The 11,843-nt window shown below is 44.4% G+C and overlaps 1 protein-coding gene across 11 annotated transcripts in view; it reads right to left on the bottom strand.

Annotated features, from left to right (window-relative positions):
• Positions 1-221: 221 nt before the first annotated feature.
• Positions 222-11,843, bottom strand: part of Ccdc146 (coiled-coil domain containing 146) — a 148,836-nt gene continuing 137,214 nt past the window's right edge. For 8 of the 11 annotated variants that reach the window (NM_001025044.1, XM_039108085.2, XM_039108089.2 and 5 more), the window contains 3 exons: positions 11,492-11,629; positions 8,654-8,902; positions 222-734 (listed from right to left, as the gene is read on the bottom strand). In NM_001025044.1, the coding sequence (NP_001020215.1) occupies positions 531-734; positions 8,654-8,902; positions 11,492-11,629 (591 nt within the window). In that variant the 3' untranslated portion in view covers positions 222-530. Of the gene's footprint in view, positions 735-8,653; positions 8,903-11,491; positions 11,630-11,843 lie in introns of those variants that run through there. The other 3 variants (XM_039108087.2, XR_005503289.2, XR_005503288.2) reach the window with 3 other exon arrangements.

The following is an 11,843-nucleotide window of genomic DNA, read 5'->3' as shown; positions in this document are numbered from 1 at the left end:
GAAATGAGCGTTTGAGGACATAAGTAGAATTGTTCTCAGAGAAGTGACGTTACCTGAGTGACAGGTGTCCCCACCCCTCTTTACACAGCCCAAGTGCTGCTGCAGCTAAGAGGCTCGAGTCTGTCACACGGACCGTTTCCTTGATCAGGAGGTCAGACAGGGCACACATAGATGGGTACCTGTTTTTCCTCTAATAGAAAAAAAAACTCTAATTTCTGTACTTCATTGAAAAGTTATTTATTTTAAACTTTTATAGCATCTTGTCTACTGTACATTCCTGAAGTGTAGTCACTACACGGTGAAAAAGAAACACACAAGCAGTTAAAATACACATTGACGTAACTGTAGTCTATGTTCCATCCAGTGTCACGTAACGGTTGGTGACTGTAAGAGGACAGCACTGTTTTAAAACAAGCCACCGCTGTTGGCTGTGCCCAGCTCATCAGCAGCCCAAGGCTGCCATGCCCGCTCTCCACAGAAGGTCTGAAGCCTGGCTCCGGTCTCTGAGAAGGCCAGATTGCTTCATGCGTTTAGATCTCAATAGGCTTTATGATGGGTTTCCTGATGTGCCTCCTGTTGGCTCCAGGCTCGGAGGGCTTAAATGGAGCCAGCGCGCCATACGGTTTGGGCAGAGGAAGTGTGGCGTCTGTTTCAGGAATGTAGGCGTTTGGACGCTGCTCTGCGGTTGTGTAAACACCGTTGGGCAGCTGCCTGTAGTCTGTGTCTATGTACTCCTGCAAGGGAAGATGTTCTCATTTTAGCTTTCTGGAAGCACTGAGCTGACTTTTCCTGGGTCCTAAAAGAGCATCTTTAGGCCCTGCTGGATGAGTAGAGGAGGGGAGAGGGAAGCCTGCCCCCACCTCTGTGCCTGGCACTTGAATGGAGGGTATAGCTCAGGCATGATGCTGATGCCGGGGCTTGGTGTGGACCAGAAACCCTCCGATTCCACAGGTGCTGCCCCTCCACTCCATCATCGAACCCTTTATTATTTGTGACAAAGACAGGAAGAGTTTTCCTTTGTCCCCGGTGAGCAATTATTAGAACAGAAATGGTGAGAAGAGGGACCAGAAAGGAATGGAAAACAGTAGGTTCGACCTTAGGGCTTCAACATTCTGCCTGTGCTGAAGTAAACTGTGTGGGAGAGAGAGAGAGACGGATGCTACAGGACCATCCTGAGTGCTAGGAAAGGTTCCAGGTAGTACAAAAATTATAGGTCAGACCCCACCCTAAGGCATCCCTACTGTGTGTTTGAATATACCTTTAAAAAGTTATTTATCGTCCCGTAGAGGAGGGCCCAGGAGCAGCAGGTCCGCTGCGTCTGAGACACCACCAGAACCTGAAGGGACCAACCGGATAAACAGTTCTCTACACCCAAATCCCATGGGAGGGAGAGCTAAACCTTCAGAGAGGCAGACACGCCTGGGAAACCAGAAGAGACTGCACTCTGCACACATCTCTGACGCCAGAGGAAAACACCAAATGCCATCTGGAACCCTGGTGCACGGAAGCTCCCGGAAAGGGAGGCACAGATCTTCTCCGCCTCGGAGAGCTCATAAGAAACACCCCACGAGCAAACTTGAGCCTCGGGACCACAGGTAAGACCAACTTTTCTGCTGCAAGTGACCTGCCTGGTGAACTCAAGATACAGGCCCACAGGAACAGCTGAAGACCTGTAGATAGGAAAAACTACACGCCCGAAAGCAGAACACTCTGTCTCCATAACTGGCTGAAAGAAAACAGGAAAACAGGTCTACAGCACTCCTGACACACAGGCTTATAGGACAGTCTAGCCACTGTCAGAAATAGCAGAACAAAGTAACACTAGAGATAATCTGATGGCGAGAGGCAAGCGCAGGAACCCAAGCAACAGAAACCAAGACCACATGGCATCATTGGAGTCCAATTCTCCCACCAAAGCAAACACGGAATATCCAAACACACCAGAAAAGCAAGATCTAGTTTCAAAATCATATTTGATCATGATGCTGGAGGACTTCAAGAAAGAAGAACTCCCTTAGAGAAACACAGGAAAACATTAATAAACAAGTAGAAGCCTACAGAGAGGAATCACAAAAATCCCTGAAAGAATTCCAGGAAAACATAAATAAACAAGTAGAAGCCCATAGAGAGGAGTCACAAAAATCCCTGAAAGAATTCCAGGAAAACACAATCAAACAGTTGAAGGAATTAAAAATGGAAATAGAAGCAATCAAGAAAGAACACATGGAAACAACCCTGGATATAGAAAACCAAAAGAAGAGACAAGGAGCTGTAGATACAAGCTTCACCAACAGAATACAAGAGATGGAAGAGAGAATCTCAGGAGCAGAAGATTCCATAGAAATCATTGACTAAACTGTCAAAGATAATGTAAAGCGGAAAAAGCTACTGGTCCAAAACATACAGGAAATCCAGGACTCAGTGAGAAGATCAAACCTAAGGATAATAGGTATAGAAGAGAGTGAAGACTCCCAGCTCAAAGGACCAGTAAATATCTTCAACAAAATCATAGAAGAAAGCTTCCCTAACCTAAAAAAAGAGATACCCATAGGCATACAAGAAGCCTACAGAACTCCAAATAGATTGGACCAGAAAAGAAACACCTCCCATCACATAATAGTCAAAACACCAAACGCACAAAATAAAGAAAGAATATTAAAAGCAGTAAGGGAAAAAGGTCAAGTAACATATAAAGGGAGACCTATCAGAATCACACCAGACTTTTCGCCAGAAACTATGAAAGCCAGAAGATCCTGGACAGATATCATACAGACCCTAAGAGAACACAAATGCCAGCCCAGGTTACTGTATCCTGCAAAACTCTCACTTAACATAGATGGAGAAACCAAGATATTCCATGACAAAACCAAATTTACACAATATCTTTCTACAAATCCAGCACTACAAAGGATAATAAATGGTAAAGCCCAACATAAGGAGGCAAGCTATACCCTAGAAGAAGCAAGAAACTAATCATCTTGGCAACAAAACAAAGAGAAGAAAAGCACACAAACATAACCTCACATCCAAATATGAATATAACAGGAAGCAATAATCACTATTCCTTAATATCTCTCAACATCAATGGCCTCAACTCCCCAATAAAAAGACATAGATTAACAACCTGGATATGCAACGAGGACCCTGCATTCTGCTGCCTACAGGAAACACACCTCAGAGACAAAGACAGACACTACCTCAGAGTGAAAGGCTGGAAAACAACTTTCCAAGCAAATGGTCAGAAGAAGCAAGCTGGAGTAGCCATTCTAATATCAAATAAAATCAATTTTCAACTAAAATTCATCAAAAAAGATAAGGAAGGACACTTCATATTCATCAAAGGAAAAATCCACCAAGATGAACTCTCAATCCTAAATATCTATGCCCCAAATACAAGGGCACCTACATACGTAAAAGAAACCTACTAAAGCTCAAAACACACATTGCACCTCACACAATAATAGTAGGAGATTTCAACACCCCACTCTCATCAATGGACAGATCATGGAAACAGAAATTAAACAGAGATATAGACAGACTAAGAGAAGTCATGAGCCAAATGGACTTAACAGATATTTATAGAACATTCTATCCTAAAGCAAAAGGATATACCTTCTTCTCAGCTCCTCATGGTACTTTCTCCAAAATTGACCATATAATTGGTCAAAAAACAGGCCTCAACAGGTACAGAAAGATAGAAATAATCCCATGCGTGCTATCAGACCACCACGGCCTAAAACTGGTCTTCAATAACAATAAGGGAAGAATGCCCACATATACGTGGAAATTGAACAATGCTCTACTCAATGATAACCTGGTCAAGGAAGAAATAAAGAAAGAAATTAAAAACTTTTTAGAAGGTAATGAAAATGAAGGTACAACATACCCAAACTTATGGGACACAATGAAAGCTGTGCTAAGAGGAAAACTCATAGCGCTGAGTGCCTGCAGAAAGAAACAGGGAAGAGCATATGTCAGCAGCTTGACAGCACACCTAAAAGCTCTAGAACAAAAAGAAGCAAATACACCCAGGAGGAGTAGAAGGCAGGAAATAATCAAACTCAGAGCTGAAATCAACCAAGTAGAAACAAAAAGGACCATAGAAAGAATCAACAGAACCAAAAGTTGGTTCTTTGAGAAAATCAACAAGATAGATAAACCCTTAGCCAGACTAATGAGAGGACACAGAGAGTGTGTCCAAATTAACAAAATCAGAAATGAAAAGGGAGACATAACTACAGATTCAGAGGAAATTCAAAAAATCATCAGATCTTACTATAAAAGCCTATATTCAGCAAAACTTGAAAATCTGCAGGAAATGGACAATTTCCTAGACAGATACCAGGTACCGAAGTTAAATCAGGAACAGATAAACCAGTTAAACAACCCCATAACTCCTAAGGAAATAGAAGCAGTCATTAAAGGTCTCCCAACCAAAAAGAGCCCAGGTCCAGACAGGTTTAGTGCAGAATTCTATCAAACCTTCATAGAAGACCTCATACCAAAATTATCCAAACTATTCCACAAAATTGAAACAGATGGATCACTACCGAATTCCTTCTATGAAGCCACAATTACTCTTATACCTAAACCACACAAAGACCCAACAAAGAAAGAGAACTTCAGACCAATTGCCCTTATGAATATCGACGCAAAAATACTCAATAAAATTCTGGCAAACCGAATCCAAGAGCACATCAAAACAATCATCCATCATGATCAAGTAGGCTTCATCCCAGGCATGCAGGGATGGTTTAATATACGGAAAACCATCAACGTGATCCATTATATAAACAAACTGAAAGAACAAAACCACATGATCATTTCATTAGATGCTGAGAAAGCATTTAACAAAATTCAACACCCCTTCATGATAGGAATTCAAGGCCCATACCTAAACATAGTAAAAGCCATATACAGCAAACCAGTAGCTAACATTAAACTAAATGGAGAGAAACTTGAAGCAATCCCACTAAAATCAGGGACTAGACAAGGCTGCCCACTCTCTCCCTACTTATTCAATATAGTTCTTGAAGTTCTAGCCAGAGCAATCAGACAACAAAAGGAGGTCAAGGGGATACAGATCGGAAAAGAAGAAGTCAAAATATCACTATTTGCAGATGATATGATAGTATATTTAAGTGATCCCAAAAGTTCCACCAGAGAACTACCAAAGCTGATAAACAACTTCAGCAAAGTGGCTGGGTATAAATTTAATTCAAATAAATCAGTAGCCTTCCTCTACACAAAAGAGAAACAAGCCGAGAAAGAAATTAGGGAAACGACACCCTTCATAATAGACCCAAATAATATAAAGTACCTTGGTGTGACTTTAACCAAGCAAGTAAAAGATTTGTACAATAAGAACTTCAAGACTCTGAAGAAAGAAATTGAAGAAGACCTCAGAAGATGGAAAGATCTCCCATGCTTATGGATTGGCAGGATTAATATAGTAAAAATGGCCATTCTACCAAAAGCGATCTACAGATTCAATGCAATCCCCATCAAAATACCAATCCAATTCTTCAAAGAGTTAGACAGAACAATTTGCAAATTCATCTGGAATAACAAATAACCCAGGATAGCTAAAACTATCCTCAACAATAAAAGGACTTCAGGGGGTATCACTATCCCTAAACTCAAGCAGTATTACAGAGCAATAGTGATAAAAACTGCATGGTATTGGTACAGAGACAGACAGATAGACCAATGGAACAGAATTGAAGACCCAGAAATGAACCCACACACCCATGGGCACTTGATTTTTGACAAAGGAGCCAAAACCAACAAATGGAAAAAAGATAGCATTTTCAGCAAATGGTGCTGGTTCAACTGGAGGTCAGCATGTAGAAGAATGCAGATCGATCCATGCTTATCACCCTGTACAAAGCTTAAGTCCAAGTGGATCAAGGACCTGCACATCAAACCAGATACACTCAAACTAATAGAAGAAAAACTAGGGAAGCATCTGGAACACATGGGCACTGGAAAAAATTTCCTGAACAAAACACCAATGGCTTATGCTCTAAGATCAAGAATGGACAAATGGGAACTCATAAAACTGCAAAGCTTCTGTAAGGCCCAGGACACTGTGGTTAGGACAAAATGGCAACCAACAGATTGGGAAAAGATCTTTACCAATCCTACAACAGATAGAGGCCTTATATCCAAAATATACAAAGAACTCAAGAAGTTAGACCGCAGGGAGACAAATAACCCTATTAAAAAATGGGGTTCAGAGCTAAACAAAGAATTCACAGCTGAGGAATGCCAAATGGCTGAGAAACACCTAAAGAAATGTTCAACATCTTTAGTCATAAGGGAAATGCAAATCAAAACAACCCTGAGATTTCACCTCACACCAGTGAGAATGGCTAAGATCAAAAACTCAGGTGACAGCAGATGCTGGCGAGGATGCGGAGAAAGAGGAACACTCCTCCATTGTTGGTGGGATTGCAGACTGGTACAACCATTCTGGAAATCAGTCTGGAGGTTCCTCAGAAAATTGGACATTGAACTGCCTGAGGATCCAGCTATACCTCTCTTGGGCATATACCCAAAAGATGCCCCAACATATAAAAAAGTCACGTGCTCCACTATGTTCATCGCAGCCTTATTTATAATAGCCAGAAGCTGGAAAGAACCCAGATGCCCTTCAACAGAGGAATGGATACAGAAAATGTGGTACATCTACACAATGGAATATTACTCAGCTATCAAAAACAATGACTTTATGAAATTCGTAGGCAAATGGTTGGAACTGGAAAATATCATCCTGAGTGACGTAACCCAATCACAGAAAAACACACATGGTATGCACTCATTGATAAGTGGCTATTAGCCCAAATGCTTGAATTACCCTAGATGCCTAGAACAAATGAAACTCAAAACGGATGATCAAAATGTGAATGCTTCACTCCTTCTTTAAAAGCGGAACAAGAATACCCTTGGCAGGGAATAGAGAGGCAAAGATTAAAACAGACACAGAAGGAACACCCATTCAGAGCCTGCCCCACATGTGGCCCACACATATACAGCCATCCAATTAGACAAGATGGATGAAGCAAAGAAGTGCAGGCCGACAGGAGCTGGATGTAGATCGCTCCTGAGAGACACAGCCAGAATACAGCAAATACAGAGGCGAATGCCAGCAGCAAACCACTGAACTGAGAATAGGATCCCCGTTGAAGGAATCAGAGAAAGAACTGGAAGAGCTTGAAGGGGCTCGAGACCCCATATGTACAACAATGCCAAGCAACCAGAGCTTCCAGGGACTAAGCCACTACCTAAAGACTATACATGGACTGACCCTGGACTCTGACCTCATAGGTAGCAATGAATATCCTAGTAAGAGCACCAGTGGAAGGGGAAGCCCTGGGTCCTGCTAAGACTGAACCCCCAGTGAACTAGATTGTTGGGGGGAGGGCGGCAATGGGGGGAGGATAGGGAGGGGAACACCCATAAAGAAGAGGAGTGGGAGGGATTAGGGGGATGTTTGCCCGGAAACCGGGAAAGGGAATAACACTCGAAATGTATATAAGAAATACTCAAGTTAATAAAAAAAAGTTATTTATCTTTCTTTTATGTACACTTTTTTTTTTTTTTGCCAGCATGCGTGTCTGCCTGATAGTGTCAGATCTTGGATTTACAGACAGTTGTGATCTGCCATGTGGGTGCTGGGAATCGAACCCACGTCCTCGGGAAGAGCAGCCAGTGCTCTTAACCACTAAGCTATCTCTCCACCCCTCTGGAATATGCTTTTTATAGTGTTGGATTGGAATGTAAAACATGCTCTTTACAGAACCATTCGTGTAACAGTCTAAGCAAACTGTATTCCCCAGTGTGGGTTTCTTGGAATGGAATGCCCTTATTCTAACCTTACGCTATTCGGGGGTCATGGGGATGCAGGATGAATAAGGAACCAGACTTGCTGGTAGCTTCAGTGACCGATCAAGACCTTGGTGGCTGGAGAGGGGTTGCACAGAGCTCCATGCCAGGTGTGGTTCTGTAGCTGTGATGTGGTGTGGAGGCCACGGCAGAAGGGCATAGAAAGGTCAGCTGTGGTTCGAGCAAATGCCAGTGTTAGAATTGTCTAAGACATGCTGGGGGAGGTAACAGTGTTCAGCCATGACCAGTCCCGGGTATGACTGGGATGAGACTTGATGTTCTCCGCTGTTCATCAGGAGAAAGGTGGTGCTCTGGACCACAGGGTCAAAGTGTTTTCTACATACCAAACCCCTTTCTACCAGCCATTCAGACTGTGCCTGTTAGAGTGGAAAACTTTCCTGTACAGGTTGAAGCAAGCCTAATCCAAAACCCTGAGATCCAAAATGCTCCAAAATTTTTGAGGATCAATATGATGTCACAAATAGAGAATTCCATATGGATGTCCTACCACAGTTGCGGTCAAAATTAAATAGACAGAAGAAATATGCATCAATGTCACCTTCAGCCCATGTGTAGGAGTATATGAAACAAGGGAGTCTGGTGCTTAGACTTGGGCTCTGTTCCCCCAAATAGCTCATGAAACAGAAAATTCAAACCATCTGTATTCCCAGGCCTTTCAGATAAGGGGTCACCCACTGTACCATGAGGGGATTGGCTCCGAAGACAGCACAATGACACACTTTGCAGCATAGAAGGCCAAGCTTACCCGAGTCTTCTCAGCAGTAGCAAAGGCATACATTTCTTCATCTCGAAGTACCTTCAGCCAGTCCTTCTCGATCTCTCTGTTGAGTGGGAGGCCCTTTTCTATCCTGGAACTGCAGGAGAAGATGAATTCTTCCTTCTCTCTCACCTCCTTTTGGAGTTCAATGGTTAGGGCTTGTTTCATGGACAGCTCAGCAACGAGAGCCATCATTTCCTGGGTGACATCTTTGATCTTTTTTTGGTAGCTGTTCATCTAGAAAGGAAGAGCCCGTGGCTTAGTTGGTATAGCCAAGGATGTGGGGAATACAGAAGGCAGCTTGGCTACCTGTGTGGGCAGCCTTTCCTGAAGGGGAGAGAGATTGACTGGAATTCGTAGAAAATCCCCAAGAGAGGCTCCAGGGATGGAAACTCTCCTGCTTACTCTTCCATTGCTGTGATAAAACAATCAGCAAAAGAAACACGCATGGAGGAAAGGGCCTTTTGTCAAAGACTCCCATTACTCAGAGAAATCAGGGCAAGCAAAAGCCACAGGGCAAGTAACACTGTTTATTGGCTTGTTCCCTGGATCACTTTCTGGGTCATGCTAAGCTAGCTTTGTTGAGTAGCCTAGACCTAACTGTCTGGGGATGGCGCTGGCCACAGAGGGCTGGTCCCCCAACATCAATCATTAGCCAAGACATAACTTCACTGTCAATGGCCAAGGCCAATCTGATCTAGGAAGTAGACTCTCCAGTCCAAGTGCCTGTAGGTTGTGTCACATTGTGGAAACGAACCAGGACAGAACTCAACACGTTTGGTTTTTTAAATAAGAAAAAAACCAGGAAAGAATACAAGAAAGGTTTCTCTAATCACTAGCTTCCAGGTTGGAGAACGCTGAGACCAGCTTCATGTTTGTACGAGCCAGGACGGGAGGGCGATGTTCTTTTGGCCTAAGTTCTGGCTCAAACAATAGGGGTTAACCAGCTTGAGCCTTTACGGCTGTTTGGGGCCTTCCTGGTCATACAAATAATTACTAAAGCCATCAGCTTTGAAAAATCACCCCCCAATAAAAAAATGATGTTTTCTTAAGACAGGCTTCATCTTGCAAAGGGAAGGGAGGAGACACTTACAGAAACTTGGGGAAGGGTGTTGATTCAGACAAGGCTCACTGACTTAAATAAATCACATCATTTCTTTGTTTATGGGGCCACATTGTACCACTGCCTTTGGGATCAGCAGAACAGAAGGGGACAGGCCATGCGACAATGGTGAATATTCACAGTCGTTTCCCACACTGTTTTGTAAAACTATTTGCAGAACAGAATTGACTATTTGCTTATTTACTCGGAAACAGTCTTCTCGAGTCTGTTACATGTGAGGCCCTGAGAAACTGAGAGAGGAAGTGCCCCTACCCTCTGGAGCCAAGCCTATGGTGTAGGGAGTCCTTGACCCTTAGCAGGTAGGGCAGGGGCTGTCAGCGAAGGTGTGGGTATACACTCAGTCACATTCAGCCAGCTTCTTCCTGCTAGACAGCGTATGACCCCTTCCCCCTGTGTCTGCCTCACGTATGGTGGGACAGATACAGCAAGTATTCAGTAGCTATTGCTGGGTGGTTAAAAGCCCTCTTCTGGGATACTCAAAAGTCCCACAGAGGCTGGATGAGTGTACCGTCCTCCACCAGGCATGGTGGGATCCTGCCACCCTCAGTCACTAGTCTCTCCTACTAGCATTGCTGTTAGTAGGTGCCAGCCTAGTGGGTTCACATCTCCAACCCTGATGTCACTTGGGAGGGTTGGCCTGACAATTGTGTGACTGCTGTTTCTCTTCAATTACCCTGTCCCTCTGTGGATTCTGGCTGAATACTGTCTTGGAGCAATTCCTACTCACATTGCTGGGTAAGTGATGCTCTCTGCTCAAAAAGAAACGGAAAGGGTTTTACTTTGTACACAAACCACAAAAAGCAGGATTAGCGTATTTGAGAACTTGCCCTGCAAAATAAAATTTATATGCTCTCCTTGAAAAGCTTGTGCTTCCTTCCTGTGAAGTGGATTCACTCGGAGAGTGGACTGAAGCTCATTTTGGACTAATATTTATATTTTGTTATGTTTCTAGACTCATAAAACTTCATTTCTCTAGTGCTTCCAAACAATTAAGAAAAGTGGAGTATGAAAGGGGAGAGGGGTTGGGTCAGGGAGGGGTTCTGTCACTCAGAGAGAGAGTCGGGGCTCCATTGCTGGGGGGGGGTTCTGTCACTCAGAGAGAGAGTCGGGGCTCCATCGCTGGGGGGGGTTCTGTCACTCAGAGAGAGAGTCGGGGCTCCATCACTGGGGGGGGTTCTGTCACTCAGAGAGAGAGTCGGGGCTCCATCACTGGGGGGGGGTTCTGTCACTCAGAGAGAGAGAGTCGGGGCTCCATCACTGGGGGGGTTCTGTCACTCAGAGAGAGAGTCGGGGCTCCATTGCTGGGGGGGGGTTCTGTCACTCAGAGAGAGAGTCGGGGCTCCATCACTGGGGGGGGGTTCTGTCACTCGGAGAGAGAGTGGGGGCTCCATTGCTGGGGGGGGTTCTGTCACTCAGAGAGAGAGTCGGGGCTCCATCACTGGGGGGGGGTTCTGTCACTCAGAGAGAGAGAGTGCGGGCTCCATTGCTGGGGGGGGTTCTGTCACTCAGAGAGAGAGTGGGGGCTCCATTGCTGGAGGGGGTTCTGTCACTCAGAGAGAGAGTGGGGGTTCCATCGCTGGGGGGGGGTTCTGTCACTCAGAGAGAGGGGATTCCATCATTCAAGGAGAAGGGTTCTGTCACTTCGGGAGAGAGTGGGGGTTCCATCACTGGGGGGAGGGGGGATGTCTGTCACTTAAGCAAACCTTCTTGGCTAAGAGCAGTGTGTCCATCTTGCAAGCCTGAGTTTTGGTTTTGAGCCTGTTTGTGAGCTGGGACACCTGCTCATAGATGAAATCCTTCTCCAGTAACTTCTCTTCCTTCTTGGCTAGCTGAAGTTCCAGCTATTGTTGGAAACAATTTCAATAGGAGTTAAAAAAAATGACATGTAAGAAATGGTCTTCATTCCCCCAGTACCTCCCCACCCCCCTGCCTCCCTGCCTCCTGCTACCCCTGCCTCCATCTGTTCTCTACCCCATGACAGAGGCACACCGCTTTCTGTGTTGTTAAAACACCTCTGAAAAGTCTCTGGAGCTACACCATATCAAGGGACATTTG

Source organism: Rattus norvegicus, chromosome 4 (genome assembly GCF_036323735.1).
Source record: "Rattus norvegicus strain BN/NHsdMcwi chromosome 4, GRCr8, whole genome shotgun sequence".
NCBI lineage: Eukaryota > Metazoa > Chordata > Mammalia > Rodentia > Muridae > Rattus > Rattus norvegicus.
Note: the sequence above shows the minus strand (reverse complement) of the source record. Positions and strands in the feature narration are given on the sequence as shown.